The sequence below is a fragment of the Schistosoma mansoni genome, chromosome 6, assembly GCF_000237925.1.
Source record: "Schistosoma mansoni strain Puerto Rico chromosome 6, complete genome".
Lineage (NCBI taxonomy): Eukaryota > Metazoa > Platyhelminthes > Trematoda > Strigeidida > Schistosomatidae > Schistosoma > Schistosoma mansoni.
In genome coordinates, this window is record NC_031500.1 from 4,212,017 (window position 1) to 4,234,853 (window position 22,837).

General features: G+C 38.0%; 3 protein-coding genes and 1 non-coding gene across 4 annotated transcripts in view; 1 reads left to right on the forward strand and 3 right to left on the reverse strand.

The window, feature by feature from the left end:
• Positions 1 to 19, reverse strand: part of Smp_tRNA_01149_Pseudo_GTG.1.1 — a 71-nt gene extending 52 nt beyond the window's left edge. Inside the window, exon 1 of the tRNA in view lies at positions 1 to 19. This exon is cut by the window's left edge and continues 52 nt beyond it. This is a non-coding gene — a tRNA.
• Smp_091650 (putative cation-transporting ATPase) overlaps positions 1 to 9,714 on the reverse strand; it is a gene marked incomplete at both ends in the record, with an annotated part of 23,443 nt that extends 13,729 nt beyond the window's left edge. Inside the window, 5 exons of the mRNA XM_018798006.1 lie at positions 543 to 940; positions 2,023 to 2,226; positions 4,846 to 5,100; positions 8,418 to 8,562; positions 9,632 to 9,714. Of these exons, the coding sequence (XP_018652991.1) occupies positions 543 to 940; positions 2,023 to 2,226; positions 4,846 to 5,100; positions 8,418 to 8,562; positions 9,632 to 9,714 (1,085 nt within the window). The remainder of the gene's footprint in view (positions 1 to 542; positions 941 to 2,022; positions 2,227 to 4,845; positions 5,101 to 8,417; positions 8,563 to 9,631) is intronic.
• A 9,134-nt stretch (positions 9,715 to 18,848) lies between these two features.
• Positions 18,849 to 19,436, forward strand: Smp_091640 (putative 40s ribosomal protein S24). Its single transcript, XM_018798007.1, has 3 exons — positions 18,849 to 18,899; positions 18,969 to 19,244; positions 19,279 to 19,436. Exons 1-3 carry the CDS (start codon positions 18,897 to 18,899, stop codon positions 19,387 to 19,389), a joined length of 390 nt encoding a protein of 129 aa, XP_018652992.1. The 5' UTR covers positions 18,849 to 18,896; the 3' UTR covers positions 19,390 to 19,436.
• Positions 19,437 to 21,610: 2,174 nt separating this feature from the next.
• Positions 21,611 to 22,837, reverse strand: part of Smp_172210 (putative protein phosphatases pp1 regulatory subunit) — a gene marked incomplete at both ends in the record, with an annotated part of 57,003 nt that continues 55,776 nt past the window's right edge. The window contains one exon of the mRNA XM_018798008.1: positions 21,611 to 21,641. Within this exon, the coding sequence (XP_018652993.1) occupies positions 21,611 to 21,641 (31 nt within the window). The remainder of the gene's footprint in view (positions 21,642 to 22,837) is intronic.

Genomic DNA, 22,837 nt, shown 5'->3' on the forward strand with positions numbered 1-22,837 from the left:
AGATAAGATGGTGATCAATCAGTCGTGATTACATCTCAGTCCTACAGGAGGTCAGTCACGGCCCGATTAGCTCAGTGATAACGAATCTAACTGTGAAGCTAAGTGACACGGGATCGAATCCGTCGGGGAGCACCAGTTCCCTCAACATTACAGGTACACCTTGCTGACGAGTGCCAAGTAGAACGAAACCCGGGTCCAGGGTTTCCTGTTGACCACCTCCAACCACCATCTTATCTCAACGTAGTGCACGCAGTGTCGAGCCACCTAGACTAGTGGCCACATTGCAACTTGATCGATAGCATTCGATCAGCACTAAGAAGGACTTGACACGCATGACATTGATCACCACCCAGTGATCAATCAATCGTGATTGTGTTGATGTACAATTATATCAAACTTTTTATGTCATGAATAAAATGAAATAATAGTAATATGTAATTATGGGATTCTATAAAATGTATTTTAAACTTAAGAAAACTTGTGCACGAAAAAATAATTCATGCAAGTACAAAATATCTATCTAAAAAAAAGGAAATACTTACGCCAGAGGAATAATGTAAGAGAATAAAACAACAAAACGCCACCAATATTTATACCAAGATCCACTGAAACCTTTCAGTGCAACCATGATAAGAGCTAAAAGTACTAGGATACAGAATAAGAGTTTTGTAATATTGTTAATCTCTTGATCGATTTTCCCACGTTTTGTACGTACTCTACTTGAATTCATTACTGCACGTGTTTCTGATCCTGTGTATATGACCAAACCAATAGCACTTCCAGTAGCCAGTACAGTGTTGGACCAGAGTGTATGATCAATATTTAATGAAACTTCTGATGCTTCAGAATCTGTTGGTGAAGTAGGATTGACATCTGTACGAACAAACGTTCCTTCGAAATTATGTATACTCTGTCTCGGTGCTTCAGCATAAACTTGAGCCTAAATAGTAAGCAAGAAATAGAAAATATGATGAATACAGGACATTGAATACTGGGCGGTATATGAAGTAAGGCTTTCCCCTTAACTATATATATACAATTTTTCTACTCACTGGAACATAACAAAGAAAATTGATGTTCGAGGCTCAGTTGCTACATTCAATCAAATAAATTTTCCTATGGAGGGATCTAGTGGGTGGTCTCGAAGTGCAATAAGAGACCAGGTACAAGTAATACCTGTTTATTACTTAATCTCTTCTATGAGAATAAGTCATTAAATGACTATGAAAAAGTTATTCACTCCACAATGAAGAGTCGGTTTTTTGTGAAATGATCGTGGATAAATACAAATGTCAATCATGTTTCTAATCTAACGATGACGTCAAAAGTAAATAATTACACACAAGTCTGTACAAGCAACAAACTAATAAACAGTTTAAATTAAAGTCAACCATGGCAACTTTTGGCCAACAACTGACGGTCAATCTTAAATGAAGGCTCTTTCAAATAAGACAATAATACATATAACTTAGAGCCGTGCCAGTTAGAACGCCAAGCAAAGTTGATAGTTTTGTAACCCAGGATCATAAAGCAACACATAAGAATGAATGGAAATCATACATATAATTTACTTTGAAGTACCCAACTCAAATAACTATCCCATGCAATCTCATGATTAACTAAACTCAACATTCGACAGCATTTGTTCTGGAACTACTACATATGATCAGTACAAATACAAATACTTCAGCTCGTCGAATAAGGTACACAAAAAGACGACAGGATACAAACTTATGCTTGATATAAATCAGTAAAAGCAAAAGGAAGAACCTCCCCATTTTTCAACAAACAATTTAAACTCATCATCATTAAAGTAAGAATAAATAGGTTAGCTGATAGTGTGTGTGTGGAATTTATTGGGCAATAAGAAGGATGGAAGCATTATTATTATTATTATTATTATTATTATTATTATTATTTTGTTATATCAATTGTTTAGATCCCTTTTTCTTGCTAAACTTATGAACACTGTCAATTTCAAATGAAAAATCTGAACTAATGGTGAAAAGTTAATGCACTTACTTCCAAATCCCACAGTGAACTTGGATGACCAGTACGGTTGACAAAAGCATGTGTAGTTGGTATAGCATAACGCAATTTCCAGTCAGTCTCACCGTCAAGTTGGTCTGTCCGTATAAAACAAGAACCATTTCGATCTGATGTCCATATTAAGATCATATCTGCTGGAACTCGTTGGTTTTTCTCTAAACGAATAAGATCACCAACCTATTATAACCAAAAAAATGAATACTAACTATGAAACACTGAAGTCAGAGCACAAGTATTAAATACATTAAACTCAAACAACAGAAAGATACCAGGTGAATTTTTTAGCAAGCACAAAACAACTACGTTGTGATATGGAAAAAATGTAAATTGAGATTTTTACAAAAAGATTAATTAAAAAAAAGAATACAGTTCCTTTCACAGTTTTCCACATTCTTAACAATTAATCTAGCATCTATTACCGTATCACGACTGTTTGGATAAGGTTTCCGAGACTAAGAAACATGAAGGGGTTGTACGGAGTAAAGCGATGAATTTGTAAGAAACAGGAGGAAAGGCCACGTAATCAATAAAAAATGAAAATAGAATAGTAATTATTGGGAACAAAGTTTAGGTGTAAAAAGCAGATGAAATAGATTTTGACCAGTTACAAGTTGCAATTTACCTTCATAAAGAAGAATGAAGTGTGACAATTCAAAAGTCAGAGTTATCTTTGAATCTTTGCTGAGTTAGATCGGCCAGTGATTGTCACCGATTAAGGGGGTTAGGATAATCTGACTAATTTTTCTTTGGTGATGAGTCAGTTGGACTTCTACTTCAAAAATAACAACCCCCTGGAGACCACCAACTGAAGTTCGGACGATATTACACTTTGTTTCCCGACATCAGGCTTTTTGCTGCTAGTGGCTTGGAAGGGGTGTAACAGCAGCTTCTAAAAGTTATCAGATAAAGCTGCTACGTCCAACTAGTTAGCAAGCTCTAATCACTGGGCTTTGCGGTCCTCATTGATTTTGTAAAAGTTTACGCTAAAAGGACTCCTGTGCATGGAAATAGATGCAACGGGCTTTAAGAATTTGAATGGAGCCCACAGAAACCCTATGATTTCTAAGTGGAGGATTACGCGAAAATTGCAAGAGACTTTACTCCCCAATTTAAGGCTCCCTAAAAAACACCCGATGCTAATCTACACTTTGGAGTGAGTTGGAAGCTAATCTTGAAACTAGCTTGTGTTGACATTTTGATGTAATAAGAGGTACATCCATCTCGTACTAATCCATTAAGGATGACGAACCTGTTGACCACGATGACACATGAGTTCAGTACATGCTACGGTATGATTAGAATCCTGAAATGTTTTCCAAAGGGAATAGTAGTCTTATGAATATTTATGCCGTCGATAGACAACCACAACACAGCTACTCGAACTACACGGTGAAGGTGTCAGGTAACAAACTGGAGATGACTGTGCCAAAAGTCAGTAATGGTATAACAAAAATGAGTTGCGATTGAAGTAAAGTTGAAACCAGTTCCTATTATTCGACCTGAGACCATTGAGTACAAACTCGTGACCCAATAGATCCTCTTCTGAGTTCAAACGTCCATCTGGGCAATTAAGTCCTCAAGTTGCAAAGCAATATCTGTTAAGTGCGCCTTGTCGAACATTTCGTTTAGTTGATAGAATTCATCATTTGTCTCATCCAAGTAGCCCTCTACCAGTGCGTAGACAGAAATTGGTAAAAGATAACGTTTCCTAAGCCAGTTTCTTCGGTCTCTGATTGAACTACCTAGCCTAACAACCAAGTGTTCTCTCCACTTTGACAACAAGGTTGGACACCAGTCGCAGGATTTATAGATAAGCACATAGAAAACCTGTTTTTAAATCGATAAGTGGAACTGAAATTTACAGTGGTTGGTTGTAGCCTAAATCAAAAGTCTCAGAGATATAATATACGTCGATAGTGAGATACTACAGAGTTTAAGCAAACACTATCCAGTACCCAATTTATATCAACGAGCAAAAAACTAGGACGAGAAGTTTAAAAGTCACATATCTTTTCACAATACATGTATCAGACATCATAGTCGGTGATAGCTTTCAGACAGTAAGCATTCAGTGAAATAAGATCGTTTGGGATTGACAGAATTTTCAAAAGAAATTATCTGCTGGATTAGTGTAGAAATAAGTAAAACTCACATGAAAATAAAACGGAGTTGCGAGCAAAAGTGATGAAAAATAAATTTGGGCATAATAAATTCACTATGAATTGTATCACTAGCGAGTCTTAGTGTACAACGTGACCACATTACTAGCGTCATTGGTAATTACCAACTGTGTGAGGGCTTTGATAATAGGTACCTAAACCGAGAGAGGTGGTTTCCTTAAAAATCACAACACTTCAAACAAGTTTCCGACCTCGTAGTCTGATGTACAAGACGTTTAGCAATATCGAGACGCAATCCCGTAGTACCTAGTGACTAGATTAGTTTTGTACACCATTCCTTACAATGCGATCCTTCAGTCTGTGGGGACCACTGGTTCAGAATCAATACTCTAACTCTGTTAGATTGACTCACTGTATCCGCCTCCCCGGTGCAGTCTTTGGACGACGGCTATCATTCTTTTGTAGAGACAACCCGCTAAAGAAAACAATGAGTAGGGTTTCCTTAAAAGAGTCGTTTTGAGTAGTGTGGGTCACTAAGTTACCAGTATTACGAGTTGTATACACTGACAGATTATGGAAAGTTGATTTGCAGTGGTCGTACACTTAAGATTACAAGTGTTCCAATTAGCACAACTCAATATAATATCTATTTAATACAATATTTAAGAAGGTTTACTTTGATATCTGAACTCATAACAGCAACTTCTTTGTTGCGGACATATTTTCCATAGATAGCCATATTGACGTCACGATCACGAGACCATCTTCCAATGTCATCTACCGCTTCTCGAATCATTGTCACTGCAATCACAAAACCAAGTGGCCCCCAATATGTATACAGACGACCCACACCAAGTTCAGGAATAAATTGACTACACGCAATTACAAGGAAGACGAGATTTAAAAATACACTGAACTGTTCAAAAAGAACCTGAAAAGTACAAATAAATGAAGTAGATAGGTTTGTTATTGACAGTTAGTGAGAACATGAAAACAATATACGTAACCGCCTATAAATTTGTAACTATGTTGTATAAATAGTAAAACCCAGCCTGTATCCCCTCCGGGCGCTACTGCCAGTCTCAAACCCGGATAAAGGATGAGGGTTGGGCATGGGGTTAGCGACCTCATCCCGTAGAAAACTAACTCGCTGAAAAAAAATTAACCAGAAAAAATAATTCAAACTATTTAAACTCTGCCCTCCGAGTTGAGGGAAGAATTATGACGTCTCATGATGAAAGCCGAGTTCCTTCAGAAGTCACGAGACCGATGCCACTTCTAACAACCACAGTAACAATTTTTATAGGTACATGGAACTTCCGGACAATGTGGGGGACCAGGAGAGTCTTCCAAATTGCTGCAGAAATGAGAAAATACAACATGGAGGTGCTTGGAATCAGGGAAACACACTGGACACAGGTTGGACAACAACGATTAACTTCAGGGGAGCTTCCCTTATACTCCGGTCATGAAGAAGAAAATGCCCCACATACACAAGGAGTGGCATTGATGCTGTCCAAACAAGCACAAAATGCACTTATAAAATGGGAATCTCAGGGACCAAAGATCATCCAAGCCTCCTTCAGAACAAAGAAAGAGGGCATTACAATGAACGTCACCCAATGCTATGCGCTTGCCAACGACCACGATGAAGACGTTAAAGACCAATTCTACGATAGGCTGCAGTCGATCGTCGAGAAGTGCCCAACAAACGACCTGACCATTCTGATGGGAGATTTAAATGCCAAGGTTGGAATGGACAACGCCAGATATGAAGACATCATGGGACGACATGGACTGGGAGAAGGAAACGAAAATGGTGAGAGATTTGCAAACCTATGTGCCTTCAATAAACTGGTCATAGGTGGCACAATATTCCCACACAAACGCATTCACAAAACTACATGGACTTCACCGGATCACACCGCACATATCTGCATCAACAAAAAGTTCAGGAGGACGATGGAGGATGTGAGAACCAAGAGAGGAGCTGATATAGCATCAGATCATCACTTGCTGGTGATGATGAAATTAAAACTTAAGAAGCACTAGACAACGGGGCGGACAACATAACAAAAGTATAATATGGCTTTTTTTTCGGGATACTGACGATAGCTCTCAACAATAAGTTCTAGGCCTTTCATGACCTACTCAATGGAGAGGAAACTACTATGGAGAGCAACTGGAAAAGGATAAAAGAGACAATCACTTCAACATGTCAGGAAGTTCTGGGCTACAAGAAGCACTATCACAAGGAATGGATCACTGTTGGTACTCTGGATAAGATTGAGGAAAGGAGGAAATTACCGTAAACCAGAACGACTAGGGAAAAGCAAGGAAGGCAAGGTAATCACCAACATTGAAGAACAACGGAACAGGTGGGTAGGACACTTCAAAGAACTCTTGAATCGACCAGCTCCCCTGAACCCATCCAACATCAAAGTAGCACCCACGGACTTCCTAATCGATGTTGGTCCACCAACAGTTGAAGAGATCAGCATGACCATCAGACAAGTCAAGAGCGGCAAAGCAGCGGGACCAGACAACATTCCGACAGAGGCGCTGAAAGCAGATGTAGTTTGTCTGAGAAGATAGTCAATATCATACTGAATTCCTATGATGGATTAAACTGCAAAATCGTGCATGGAGGACAACTCACTGACTCGTTTGAGGTAAAGACCGGTGTCAGGCAAGGTTCCTTACTCTCAGCCTTTCTCTTTCTCCTGGTGCTTGACTGAATCATGAAGACGTCAACATATGGAGAGAAACACGGGATACAATGGACAGCTAGGATGCAGCTGGACGATCTAAACTTAGCAGATCATCTGGCTCTTCTATCACACACGCAACAACAAATGCATGAAAAGACGGTCAGTGTAGCAGCAGCCTCAAAAGCAGCAGGTCTCAATACACATAAAGGGAAAAGCAAGATTCTCCGATACAACACAGCATGCACCAATCAAACCACACTTGACGGAGGAGCTTTGGAGGATGTAAAAACATTGACATATCTGGGGAGCATCATTGATGAACACGTTGGATCTGATGAAGATGTGAAGACGCGGATTGGCAAAGCAAGAGCAGCATATTTACGACTGAAGAATATCTGGAACTCAAAACAATTGTCAATCAACACCAAGATCAGAATTTTCAATACAAATGTCAAGACAGTTCTACTGTATGGGGCGGAGAGCAACGAAGGCCACCATCCAGAAGATACAGGTGTTTGTCAGCAGTTGTTTACGCAAAAAATACTTCGGATCCGTTGACCAGATACTATCAGCAACAGCATACTGTGGGAGAGAACAAACCAGATTCCAGCGGAGGAAGAAGTGCTAGAAGTGGATGGGACATACTAAGTGGTTCAAAACTGTATTGTGTAGCCTTAGTTTCAGGATGATTCCTAATACGTTTATGTGAATGTGTAAGTCTCCCATTGCAACATTAAGCGGTCTAGGACCAAATCTCACGAAATTCTTTTTTACTGAAACATTAGCTACAGATTAATGAGTAAAAACAATTTAAATTGATAATTATTAGGTTCTCCACTTGCTGTGCCTGCAATGTTTTGGAGTGCAGCAACTGGAACAAAGGCTCTTTAAGCAGAGTCAACGTGGTTTAATCAAACCATACCCGTGAAATAATTTCCTTAACTACTATTTAGCGATTAATTTTTATAAATCAGAATAATTTCAAAATGTACGTTTAATGGTATTGATAAATAAATAGAGTATAAAGACATACTGTATTAAGAGCAATTAGTAGCCAAAAAACACTTTTAAATTTGGTCCATAATAGTGCCGCTGAACATGGTCCCTAACGAAACCAACAGGCCGTCACAAATTCTCCTTATCTAAAACCTTATAAGGACAAACTCTCCGACTCGGCTTTGAGTCAACTCAAGTATGGTAGTCGCTGGTACCACCTAACTTCCCAAACCGAAGTAACAGTGCAGAGTTCGTATCAACGACCTTCTGGTTGAGTCAGGTGGTTTAATTATCAGGTCACAGTTCAACACACTCATTACCTACAATGTAACTTTAATAATAGAATAACACCATTTGTGGGATTTCTAAGCTAATGGTGTAAATGAACTTCACTGAAATATAAATCGATCTAGTTAAGTGGCAATTACCAGGATTCGAATCGGCGATGCTCTACTTGTTATGTTAGTAAAATTAGTGCCAAAGGTTAAGTGAGCATTAACTCAAAACCTAGTCAACTTTAAAACGTAAGTGATACACTCACCAAAGGAATGAAACTTATTACATTATACTTTTGATTATTGATCCGATTCGAGGGAAATTTCTGAGTTTTGGATGGTCTACCAACATTAACTACACGAGCATGGTAAACTTTCGGACCACGACAATTTCGACAACAACCAATGCAACTGAAACAATATAAAAATTTACTAAGTAACCGATCAAATTCAGCGTAATGAGATAAAAGTGACACAAATAATGGTGGAAACTGATATGAATGAGACTAAATAACATTAAACGGTGACATACCACATGATATAAGTGATTAACGTCAATAAATAGCATCACTGAACCTGACGGGTCTTGTACGAATGGGCACAGTTCCGATTAGCTGAGATGTGTATCAGTATGGTGATAGGGGGATTTAGGAAGCTGAGCATTAGAGATAATAACAAAACCGCTCAGTCAATGGACTCAAACGCAGCATTTGGTTCAAAAAAACAGGACCATAATCTAGCACTGATATGACAATATAAGGTTAATATCTGATATGAGCATCATCCAAGCTCGTTCTGCTAATCAGATTGTTCTATCCTTAGTCCCAGTTAACTGATATGAAGGCAGACTGCAGCTTCATCTTTTCTAGTAACAGTTGCCTGGCATGAACTAACACCGAAACAAAACTTACGTGGTGGGAACAATATTTGTCGACGTAGCCACTCTTAATTCTACGAATGCGTCTGAAATTTAGACAAGGCAGAGACGACCATCAATTTAGGGAGCAATTTGCAGCGAATACAAACAACTATTGTTATGAATTGTGGTTTTTATGCACTTCCTTGGATATTAGTTTTAAGACTGATCCTCAACCAAAAAAAATCGTTTTAGAACGCACAGACAGTAAAATCGAATTAGAACTAAGATGATATGTGAGGAGGCTTAAATCCAAACCTTTTTCACCAGATTGTCGAAATAGTAACAACTAAACAACAAAAACTACATCTGTCCAACATTTAAAGTAGATAGAAACTTGAAGTTCTTAAAAGCCCTTCTACATCAGGTAATTGAAAACTGTGCTACCTTCTCTAATAACTCCAAGCTTAGGAAGGAAGCCCGTGCTTCCAAACTTTGTGTGATACGACAAAAAGCCCATATATAAATCACGAGCAATTTATATTGTGATTTATTTCATATGAATGATTTAAGACTTTTAGGCGAAGTAGTTGGTGAGGGTACTCATATTAATGGTAAGCTAACCTTGGAGAACAGGCAGAACATTTACCGTGCTGCTCGGACTCGTTATCTGAATCCAATAAGCTGTCTGACGAACCAGTTGCCATAGTTAACCAGACACCCAAACAACCCGCGCTTGAGAGGAAATTTCCGTCACCATTAAATCAATATACCCATTATATGTGAGCAATTACAGACTGTCTAGTTTCATCATTCTCACGTCTGTATATGCAGATACAGTTCTACAACACAGTTGAGCAAATTAAACTATGATCAGGCCACTTCCATTTTTTATAGCTAGCCGAATGATTCAATTATGCCTGTCAGTCAGTTATAATCAATATAGAGTCTAACACATACCAGTAACCCAGGACTGTCGTGCTAGTGTAGCTGTAAATAATTCCGCATAATCAATATCTCTTTAAGTGTTCGACATTGGATGATAACCACATTGTTTTAAGTCGACTTGTTTAACTGAAGGCGTTCGGTCATGCATCCACACCAGATCACGTTACGACTCAGTGTGAGAAACAGTTCCTACGTTCACTGGCGAGATTAGAGCTACCGCTTCTCGATATTTTGGTAACGAATCAAATATATCTTTCCAACCTCTTCGCATCTGACTTTAACCGATTAGGGGACGATTCGAATATAGGTGTTACTGGTTAATAGTTGTTGAACTAGAATACTGGTTGTATCTTCACTAGCAAAGTGCGTAGAAATGAAAGATTCAGGACTAAAATCAAAGAAAATGGTAAGGTTTGTCAGCAACCACAACAAGAATGACTAAATATAGTTATAAGAACGTTTCTGGGTGCAGAGTTGATGTGAGACATCAGAGAGGAATAATACACTTTTGAAATCTCAGAGAATGAATTTGAAGCAGACTCAACGCTTTGCTTGACAATCTGGTCTAAGCTTTTTCAAGGAAATATAATCAAACATCGAAATCATTGAATATAAATAGGCAACGCTACAGATAATACAATTGTAGCTGTAAATAATTCCCCAAAATCAATAGCTCATTAAGTGTTCGACATTGGATGCTGACCACGTTGTTTAAGTGGACTTGTTTAGCTGAAGGCTTTCGGTCATGCATCCGCACCAGATCACGTTTCAACTCCGCGTGGGACACTGCTCCTACGTTCATTAACCGGCTTATAGTAAAGGTTCCTCGATATATTGGTAACGTATCAAATATATCTTTCCTACCTCTTCTCTTCTGACTTCTGATTTCCTCTGACCGGAAACGATCGATTATAGAAGATACTACTGGTTGCTAGTTGTAAAACTAGAATATCCGTTGTATCCTCACAATCAATAGAGTTGGGTCAAACAATTGGTTTCCGTGGCACAAGAATTCTTTAAAAAGGTTATAATTCTTACGAAGAAAGGCAAGCAGCAGAAGCTCTACATATATGAGTAAGTCCAATTAGTATTAATAGGAGAGAAGGAATACAATTAGCTGTCCCATAGCAATTAATAATTAATAATCAAACCCGAACTCCTTATTTCATTTGATACATCACTTCTTATCGGGATAACCACGATAAAATTCGGCCTTTCCAATCAGTTGTCTTATCTGGATACGATGAACAACTAACCAGAACGATAAAATGATACAAACATTCATTTCTTCATTTTCATTTTGTTTACCCATCTTCATTTTATGCATGCTATGACATATGTGATTCATATGATGCATAAAAATCGTATGTTTTCTTGAAGATACACCGATCATAGGTGATACGTAGTCAATGAAGTTTCTTCTCACGCCTCAGATCCACTTACGAATACATACAACGTTATCTTAACACACTTTTTATATCACACCATATGTCTCATGCACACTGAGGCAAATACCGACTTCAAACATTGTTAACATGACTGGACAAACTATTTAGTATACAGTTAACCGGAGAACCATGTACTTATATTCGATAATCTTGATGTTTGATTATGTTTCCTTAAAAAACTTGGACCAGCTGGTCAAGTGAAACGTTAGGTTTACTTTAGATTCATTCTCTGAGATTTTACACATACATTCTCCTTCCCTAATTATGGAGATTTTCGGAAAAATAGAATACGTAAAGCGGTAAATAAATCCCCAGAACGAATAGATCTGCGAGTCTCTAAGACTGACCCCGGCCTTATATGTTTTATTGGACGCAATATAGCCGAAAACGATTTTTCATGCATCTTCACTAGATAACGAGTGAGTATGCCATGTGACGCATCCCTTGCGATAACTAGTCAGCTTATATAACACACCTCTTGACATACTGACTAGCTTCTAAATACTTCTTCGAAGTTGTGGAGTTAGTTAACACAAGCTTATCTTGTGATTAGGGTTTTCTTGTCGTTCTACAGGGATTTTTGTGGTGGCTGACACTATTATGCCCCCATAGGTTGTTCTGGCTTCTGATCAGACCACTTTGTTCATTCTTCTCAAACTACATTTTGGCCTCATAAGTTATTTGCTTATTAGCCCTTGTTGTTTTTATATAATCGAACGTGTGCTAATTATTCTCCCTATTCATTACGTGTTTGTAACTTATTTTTGTATTAATATAAATATTGAGTCACGTTCCGCTAAATGAAGTTGTCACACTCACCTCCACTGCACATCGTTTCGCTCTTCCCTTCTCTATTTGCCTTATTCTCTTCATTGCTCTGATCATCAGTTGCGATAAACAATTGTAGAAAATACATGTATTCGAAGTCCATTCTCTTATTTGACTTACATAATTCCGTTATTCATCTACGCCATTTGACTCGATGATCATATACCAGGATAGCCGGGATGTATATTTCGATGGCAATCATAACACGACTTGATCGAAGTCAGATAAAGAGCTATACACTAAATGTGATGAGCCCGTTGATAACACCATCGTCCGACCTAACTTGGATGCATATCCCGGCGGCCCGCTTGAATATCTGAGCTACTTGTTTCTGCCATCTAAATATTTCAACAAGTTGTCTGTTTTCCAATTCTGTTTTAAGACCCCATCATGTCTATTAGTGAAATAACCTATACAGGTGCATTTACGAACAGTTTACGACCTTTCGCCATACAAATTACAAGAAAGTACAATCAGAGACATCTTGGTGGTTGGTAATATTTATTGAAGAGAATGGATATTAATCACATGTATATTCCTGAGCTGCTAAATTCTAACCGTCGATCCCTAATTGACAAGGTGGATTATCTTCGATTCCTACTAAGTCAAAACATGTATCGTGATTGTGGTTTCATCATAATTCAAGAATCTTGGTTATTTAGCTTACAGGACCATTACTTACCATCACAACGTGATTTCAATACCCATTGTCAGGATAGATCAAGCAATAAAAAGTGGTGTGGCGGCGGTGCAGCTACGTTTGTAAACATGAACTGGTGTCGATCTACTTTTGTTTGTCTCAAGTTTTCAAACGACTTTATTCACTACCTAACTTCAAGATGTCCAAAACACTTTAAATAAATTTATGTTTACGTTATCAACATCTACGTGACTTCATACTGCACATCGTCTGCACCATCTGTTTTCGTTGATGAATTCGCTGGTTTCACCGTTACTGTCCTCAGTGGTCCACTCTCAATTGTATGTGGTGATTTCAATTCATCTTACTGTAGCTTTCTTTCATTATTATTATTATTATTATTATTATTAGCTTTATTCAATATTATATTTTTTGTACAATATAGAATTCTCAGCATAAAGTACTTCAACAAGTTTCCGTTTCTTACTTCTTCGTCCTTCCTGACGATGAATATTGAGTGATCGCCAGTTAGAACTTAGCAGCCCAGTCAATCGACATCTGGATAATGTACGTTCTTGTCGCTGCATATTGCCAGCAACCACGATATCTCTGATTAAGCCTTCTGTAACCTTTACAGCGAAAGGTCTTACACTTTTCAGAAACGCACCTGAATAGGTTGTGCGATTAATAGGCATAATGATGTATTAAAACAAACGAAATCAGATAACTGTTTGAAATATCTAGATGACAGGAACAGGTAGCCCAGATGTTAAAACAGGCCGCCAATATCATCACTAGATCACCAAAATGTAGTATATTTCCACATTCGTTTGGATGCCCATTTAGTCCTTGTTTTCATTAATGATATGGGTACATACGCAATTCGTAAACGTACTCCATTGTCTAGCTTGGGTCAATGTACAATTCGTGTTCGACCTAAAGGATATAGAAAACATGAAAAGCGAACACTTTAACATCAAGCCAAAAAAGAAAAAAATACGAAATTACTCAGAGGAAAATACACAGAATCTCGAAAACGTGTTTCGTACGACTAACTGGGAATTATTTACAGATGACTCACTGGAAAACACTACTGATGTTGTCACTTGTTATCTTAAATTCTGTTTTGACATTTTTTGTCCCCCGGAAACCACTTTTTTAATCTTTGATCGACTTACATCTCCACAACCAAAACAACTATGGTGGGTAAAAGAAAGAATGTGCAAGGATAAAAACTCTATCGAAATTCGCAAACTAGATAGTCTAATAAATCTAGAGATTAGACGCCTCAACTCTATGGTTACTCAGAAACTCCTATCTTGTAAAAGCTCTCCAAGTATGTAGAAACTCTTTGAAAATTTTACAGGTAACAGGAGAATTAGAAGCGATGGCCAGCTGAATGTTTGTGACTTATATAAGTCAGTATGTTTAACAAATCCTTCTCAACTAGTCTAATACCGAAAATGTGGCGAAAGATAAAGATAATCTCTATACTTACGAAAGTATCTGGCAATATGAATGTGAAATTTATACCCACAACAATAACTTCAACTTTCCTCAAAAAGTGGAAAAATTATTGACACTCTCACTTCAACCTGCAATGAAAGAGCACCATAGGACGATGCATGTGAGCGTTAACCAATGAACTTATATCAGGATTTGCAAGACAAAGTAAAAGGCATTGTGGAAAGACATAGTAGGTTAGATAAGCGACGGAAAGTGTAGTTGTCAGTTGAAATCAAAAGTCCAGATTTTAACTTACTGAGGTTAAATGCAAATGATGTGACTGCTCAATCACCAATAACCTTAATGAATATTGGTAAACCACATGACATCAAGTGGTCAGCCGCCTGAGGTTATAGATGAGTTCCGTTTGGTGAGGAATTCGGAAAGAGTGGTGGTACCTCTCTGGCGCATATATTTCTATCACTTTTGAGCACTTTCCGCTTTCTCGTTTAAAAATCAGATAAAGGATGTTCTAATCTAGGAGCTTTAAGTGCAGAAAACCTAAAAAGAGCTGACGCACCGATGTACAGGTGATAAATCTACGCTATTTGTCAGTGTTTTGCAAAAATCACCGAATTCACATTGGTTTTTGTTGTGACTTTTAGCCCGACTTAGTGTCGCGTGACTTATTCGCCAATCGTAATGCGATTTATACAATCTTAGCACCGTACCAAACCCCTGACGTTCGACTGGTATGAGCAGTCTAGCGTCCTTATTGGTCCCTTTACTCCTGGCCCTACCCGTTGAGTCCAGAACACCAATACCAGCTTCCACTATAAGAACCATTTATTCCAAACACACGTGGTTTATATACAAGCTAAACAGACCACATTACACTACAAAATAAGAAATAACGTTTGTACAAGATCAAGCCCAAAATGGTTGTGAATGTGGGTGACGGTAATTATTAAACTGGGTATAACTTAAGAATGGTAAACCGTATAACAATATTCTAGAGGTCAATATAAAGCTTATAACAAAAGGAATACAAATGTACATAGTTTAGTTACTGAATAATTATACAATAAGAATATACATATAATATTAGTCCATTATTAGTTCTCGGGAGCTACCCGTTGTTTATTCTTCACTAGAATATAACAGTTTTCAGGCTACTGCTGCACCATTTCGAAAGTCAAATAGATCTTGCTTATATGCACAACAGGTATCGAGGCATTTAACTGTTTGCATTGTATGTGTATCATGACATGCAGCTTGACAAGGCCCGCATTAAAAGCACAGTAATTTATCGGTCTACAGTCATACTTCGAAAAAGAATTTTTTAACTGCCAAACACGAAGTTGTGATTGTCATGACACGATGTCCGGTAGTTTATACTGGTACCCACTCCTTCCAAACTTTAACCCAATAGCTTGAGAGAAGAGATAAAGAGTATGGAAGTTCATTTTTCTAGACCGAATCTATAATATATGTGCTGAAATACACATACATCCACTGTAAAAATTAGGCCAATCGACATATTAAATCCCATCTCTTGCAAATTAAAATCACTTAAAGGCCGATAACATTAACTAATAACTCGATGATTTCAGATAGGCCCAACGTATAAGTGGCGTCGCCCCAGTTAGAACCAGCAAAAATTTTTAATTGATAAGACTGTCCTTTTAGAAGATGCAAATGAAGTCACGTACTTCAAGCAAGCCTCACGAATAAATCGCCGCCAGATCAGAGAATGACCTACCTAACATCTGCTGTCGTCGTAAAGTGTGCTCCTGCATTTGCCTCAATGAGGTAAGCCACCCCTGTTATCCTTCGGTTAGCATCCTTGCTTCACTATTGACTTCTAGGTTAAGTTACACAGGAATTTTGGCTTATAGGAGAGCCAGTGGTCATCTAGTATATGGTAATGGCACATGGCATATACTAACGGAGATAGCACTGCAATACTCACCAGTTATTATGATAACCCTTACCATTGCTGGGTGTCGTGGTAATTTAATTGGTGGCTTCGTCGGATAATACCAGAATCCCATAATTAATCATGTCGCTGTGCACTGCCATGCGGATTCTTTGCTTAAATAACACAACCTCAAAAGTTTGAGGACTGCTAGGTTTAACACTAGTAAAAAGGAATATAACAAAAGCAGAACAGGACAGCAAGAGTGTTAATCCTGAATTATCGAGTCAAAAAGAGCCCTTAATGTTATCCACTTCAAATCATGATTGTATTTTCTGATCCTGATGCTGGAGTTACACTTGAATCATAGTTCAAGAGGGTTGAAGACATTTTCCAGGTGAAAATCCTACGTCGTAAGCCTGGAGTAGCTGAACATGAAAAGTATTCGAACCTGATCTTGTCAAAGGAACCCAACGATTTTTCCTTTGATTCTATTGCGCAAAAATTAACAGAAATATTTTCTGGTCTGACTTATTTGACTAACTTGCGATATACCTATGCTTTATAGTCAATTAAAGCATTGTATCGATGCCTTACCCACAGTCCGTAACTTGTAACTGCCTGATAAACTTGTAAAATAGTACCTGTAGAAAGAATATTTTTCAACAGGGTGTGAAACACAGAGCACCGCGTGAAGTATGATGCATATAAAAAAACTTAAATGAGCCTAACATCACGAAAGGAGGGGGGTGGATTTACTGACAAGCAAGCATTGATGGTGGGGGCGATGACTTCCATCCACTCATGTTTATAGGTCGGAACGTTTTTTGTATCAGGCTCTTTATGGCTGAAAGAAAATCAACCAATCTATGATATTGAGGTTGTTCTCCTATGCTCACCATTCGGACCCATGTTTCCAATTTTACTTTTGATAAGCTATTCTACTAAGATATTACGTTTAGAGATGTCACAGATGATATAATCGTATTATTATTCTTGAGAATGATACTAAAACGATCGAACTTTCAGGTCTCGATTCATTTAATTTGATGATGATCCTACAATTGATGCTGCGAACCATGATTTTCAAACCTCACCTCACCCGAATCGAATGTATAATGTTCATGACTCTAATTCACGTTAATCTGCAAGGCCTTCTACCATTTGTTGGAACTTTGAGGCAAGTCTCTTATCTCATTTCTACCAATTCAGTTAACATAAATGTGCAAAATTTGGAGTTATTGTCCATAAGGAGGGATTTTGCAAACGTAACAAACCCTCGTCCGATTATCAAATGCCAAAAAGTTAATTGTTTTCATGTGTTGTCAAAATCTAACCCTCAATGCTTACGCATGTTGTTGTGCATTAATGTTAATGATCGTATTGTCACATTTCAGTTGGGTACGGCATTGGATGTTAATATGATTTTTCGTAAAACTTGGCACGAACTTCTTCAGCAAAGCATTCACCCGGCTACCAACTGCATTAAAATGCATCGGTCATATCAATCAAAATTTCTGGAATTATCCAATGTGTAGTCAAATCTAATGATCTAACAGTCGAATCCAAATGCTATGTTACTGATGAATCCTTCAGCCTATTAGATCTTGAATGGATCACAGAATTAAAAATATGTTTGATTATCCATATAATCTCATCTGTAACCCAGATTCAGAAATGGTCGATCCGTCATCTAATCTTATTTGCGACCAAGTATCTGACGTGACTTCCACGTAAGATCGTATAGATTGAATAATAATTATACATATCTTCCTATCCCCATATGACGTACAGATGACGACAGAAATTTTCTCGTGAGTTTCAAAATTACTACTAAGGGAGGGCAGAGTCATTGGATATAGTAGCGCTCCTTTCTGTTTGCTAACCTCATGTTTTAACCTAAACAGAGCCTGGTTTAGGGATTGGTGTATTAATCTTGTGATTTTCAATCTTTGTCTAGCTATATGCCTCTAAAATTCTGTATATGAGATATGGGTAGTGGATCCGAGTAACAGAAACTTGTTTACATCTCAATTTTTGGCACGTAAACATTGATGGTAAGATAAAATGATAAGAAGATTGGATGCTATCGCTGGGTGGAAACACCAATGACAGGAAAAATGAAATCTAGAAATAGGTCACAACTACATAATTAGTGGAACTTGTTTGCCCTAAGTTACTAACTGAAGGAAATTAGGGGTGGTGAACAAAGAACCTACGGATAACTGTGAGACACCTGAATTTATCATCCTTTTTTAGAAGGATCGGTCAGAAGTGAGTGATCGACCCGAAAACGAGATTGCTAAAAGTTTATCGTCTACCACATGACTAAGAAAATCACCACCAGATGTACTTTCAATTAGTCTACAAACCATTTCAGCATAGCCCAGAACGCTCTCGAGTATTTCTGATATTGAAACCCTGGAACAACCGATTTACACGTGAATGATATAAAGATATTGTTTATTGAGGAAACTAAATGGTCATTAAGTTATTAACTAGTGTAGATCTGCTGTTAAAATCACGTAGATGCTATAACGAGTTTTATTAGTGAGAATTATGATGTGGTTAACAAGTAACATGTCATTCATAAACTCATGTTTGTTTGAATAGTTTTGTTCCTACGGTGGCACATTTGATCGGCAACCGTGGTTGTTGAACATGGTAGGTTGGGTTGTGGTGTCCATGACCCTGTTTGGGTTACCAACTGAATTTTAATTTATCTTTGTGCAGAGTGAAAATACTTTAATCCGAACAAGGAAGTTTATGTCTAATCGCTTGCTATGTCGCAAGCAGATGGTCGTGGATATTCTACACCCTGGACGTTGCGTCCTTTCAAAAAATGAAATTCGAGAAAAGCTTGCTAAGACCTATAAAACTTCCCCGGATGTCGTTTTTGCATATGGCTTCCGGACTCAGTTTGGAGGTGGCAAGTCAACGGGTTTTGCTCTTGTATACGATTCTCTGGATCATGCCAAGAAGTTCGAAATGAAATACCGTCTTGCTAGGGTAAGACAACTTATTATCAAGCGGAATTTTGTAGAATAAACTAGTGACAGTTCCACCGAAAGGAAGAAAGTTAAGGAAAGAAAGGAAAAACAAGGCCAAAAAGATTCGAGGAACCAAAGTGAAGAAATCAAAGAAGGACTCTTAAATCTGTACAGTCTCGAGAATAAATGGTTGGTTTAACTTAACTCAAAAGTTTTTTCTTTTAAATGCTTTTAATGTAAGCTGTCAATTTCAGGGTGGATGTCATTTATAAGTTCTTGTGGGACACTGTACGTATGTGGATAGGTAGGTAGATAAAATGCGCTGCGCAACCAGTTCATAAGAGCTTACTTAAACTTCATCGGTTTATTTCGATAGATATTACCTGCCCATTCACCAAACATTTTGACTCAGCGTTCAAATTCTTGACTGTTGTATGAGTAATAATACTTATCGATAGTTTAAGACGATGCAGGTAAATACAAAAAAAATCATCAATCATTAATATATTCGACAAGAAAGCTGTACGACGCCTTGGAGTGTTTCGTCTAGCAAAAGGACACTTCTTTGGGGATGATACAAGTTTCGTATATATCGAAAGACGGAGTGCCGCGTCGTTGTGACTTGTAAAGAATGGGATATTTCTCTAGTATTTATTCATTGTGTACTAACGTAATTGGATGTGAATATTCAGTAATTCGCTATCGCTGCATTTTTTCAGCACGTGTTGGAAATGTCTGGGCATGGTTGATGCAGTAAGACGTTAAATTATCTAAACTAACGCAGATGTATCATTTGCCAAAGATGTTATGTAATAGAGTGACCTATTCGTAGTGTTGTTGGAACGCTAATCCGAATGGAGCCAGTATGAAACATTAGTTCCAGCCACTATCTGTCACAATCGCAAACTAGTCATCGCATTTGTGACATGATAATCATTGACTGTAAATCACAGCATATCTATCGCTTCCACATAAGGCATTTCGAAAGCAAACGCGGCATTGGATGTTATTAAAAGAAATGGTTTGAGGCATGCTTGTTCTTTTGAGAATGCGTGTTAACTTATGTAACTTGAGTGCTTCATTCTGGTCATCTCAAACTGAATCTAGCGAGATGGCGAAGATTTTTAGCTCAGGTGGATTTTGTTTGAGCTTTGTTCTCTGAGCTAAATGATTTGGTCGTGTAGCTTTCATCGTTATTCTGGACGACATCATCGGCACTTTCACCTAAAGTTTGTGCTAATGAATCTAGCAAGCTTGGGACTCCGTACACGATGCAGGCAAGGATGACTTCATACCTTCAACCTCTGCAGCCCGATAATTATGGGTCTAGCACTGCCGAGGCTAATGAAGTTATGAAAACCATTTGTTCACTCCAGTTTTATGGTTTTAAATATTCTCTGGTGATAACCAAACTTCATGCCCAGTTGTTGTGTACCTTTTGAGTTAGTCCTCATGTTAAAACCGGATGAAAAGGTGGTGTGCTAATAAATTTCATCGTGTCCATGTGTATCAACATTATCTGCAGGCAACAGTATTCGTTGGGTGCTCATGGACATTTCCATGCCAAGGTTTCGTTCTCTACTTCCCACCAATGCTAGCGTTTCAAACTCGTGTTACTTTTGACTACCGGGAACCACGCTCCAAACTACTTATCGGAGCTTCCAGTATTCGAACAAGGCTGTTGCAACAGTACAAATTAGTCTCTACAGTCGTCATAAGTAAGAAATAGGTGGTTAGCATTAGAATAATATCAGTCATTGATAATTTTCGTATCAAGTACTACGGATACTGCCCTGTGGAACGGAGTTCACACGTGATTCTAGTTTAGCTGAGTGCTTCGAACACTAGTTAAACTGATGACGTTGCAAAGACAAGAATCCCAGTTCTGACCGCGAAAGTGGGATAAGCATTTATACTGCACAAGGGATTCCATCAACTAATGTTTATTGGTGTTTTCTCAACCAATGATAAATTGTAGTGAAAATGATCTTTGGTTCTCCAACCCATCAACTTTTATAATTAATCGACTGAATATTTATATACAAATTTAGTTATCCGCCAGTTATTTACATATGAGGTAAATAGTGTAGTCTAAAAATAGCAGAAAACAAATCGCACAACCAGTTTATAAAGATGAATGAACCCAGAAAGGGATTTTGAAGTACTGTTTCAACAAACTAATCTCAATCGGTCCAGTATTTTCTCAAGCCAAAGATTCATTCAATGCTTTGTAAATCTTTCTGCGGTGTTTTTCCCTCAGTATTTGAACAATTACCAGTTAGGTGTTAATGCACTGGATTTTGTTATGTGGTGAGATTGGAGCACATAATGCTGCTGATATACATCTAAGTCTTTCTTGTGTAGCTTTTCTTGAATTTTCTGCTTCTAAAAGGATCGTGCGCATTTCTGATTCCACCTGTTTTAAAATAGGATCAAAATAAAGAATTTCCTTGTCAACATGATAAAACTACTGTCTAATTGGCTCTGAACGTTCGAAGAAAGTTGCAGTTCCGAAATATAGAATCCGGCTTAAGAGTGTGTTAGTTCAGATTGTTGTATTGCATTTTTAGGGACTGAAAATAGGAATTATAATGTCCATAGAATTAAATATCGTGTTCTAGAGTTAAATATTAGGATTCTTGATAATCTAACTAACAAATAAAATCATCTATTTATTTCGAAAATATTAGCGTCGATTCTGATTTTATTGAAAGTAGGTCGTTTGCAAATCTACATTGGCTAAAAGAATATCTGGAACCAAGCCTCGATTCACCTTCTTATACGTTCCGCTTGAAGCACGGCTGTGTGCATCTAGACCTGTCAAATGCTTCTGTTGAGCAACGCATATCAGTCGTAGTCGGAGATTTTCTTTAACTTTTATACAAGAGTTTATCTCTGCATGGTTTTATAAGGATAAGAGAAAACCATCGACGAGTTTTATGTAACGGACTATGATTTAATGTAATCAACCTATGACTAGAAATACTTAACGTTTACAAAGATTTGTCGACCATCCACTCCCTAGAGCTATAAGTTTTAAGTATTCATGGTTGGAAAATTGACTTTCGTTTATAAAGCAAATGTTTCTAATTATTTGTTTCAACTCCTGTTATAATTTGGAACTCACGACTCGTTTTGTACTTCCAGAGCTTTTTTCTGTTAAGTGCCCTAGTACGGCAGAGAGTGAAGAGAGTCCGCTCCCTTTCGAAATGCTCTCACATGGCCATGCGTATATAGCCACTGCCTTGTGGCATTACTGTTGTTTACGAAATTAAGAGAACGGAAAGCGAATGTCCGGTGCTTTAGCCGGGTTAGTGGACACAGAAAGTTCACCTAGGGGAGTTGGAAAACCCTCATTCCAAACCAATGGTGCGCATCGGCTCCAGTATCCTGAGGGGTAAATGGCGTATGAATCAATCGTTGGTCACCGGTTACCATGGGACTGCATCTCCTCACAATGCTTCACTGCGTTGTGGATCAGACCTTTAGGTCGAAGGCTCCGGGTGTGGCCCCCTAAGAAAACCACTTGCTTCAGTTTGGACACCTGGGCAGTATCACAGCCCTCACATAAACCAAATGAGATTTGTGCGGCGCTATATATATCTGGTGCCC

Coding starts and splice junctions, on each gene's coding strand:
- Smp_091640 (XM_018798007.1), top strand. Junction 19,245..19,278: donor TGAAATACCGTCTTGCTAGG/GTAAGACAACTT, acceptor GGAATTTTGTAG/AATAAACTAGTGACAGTTCC.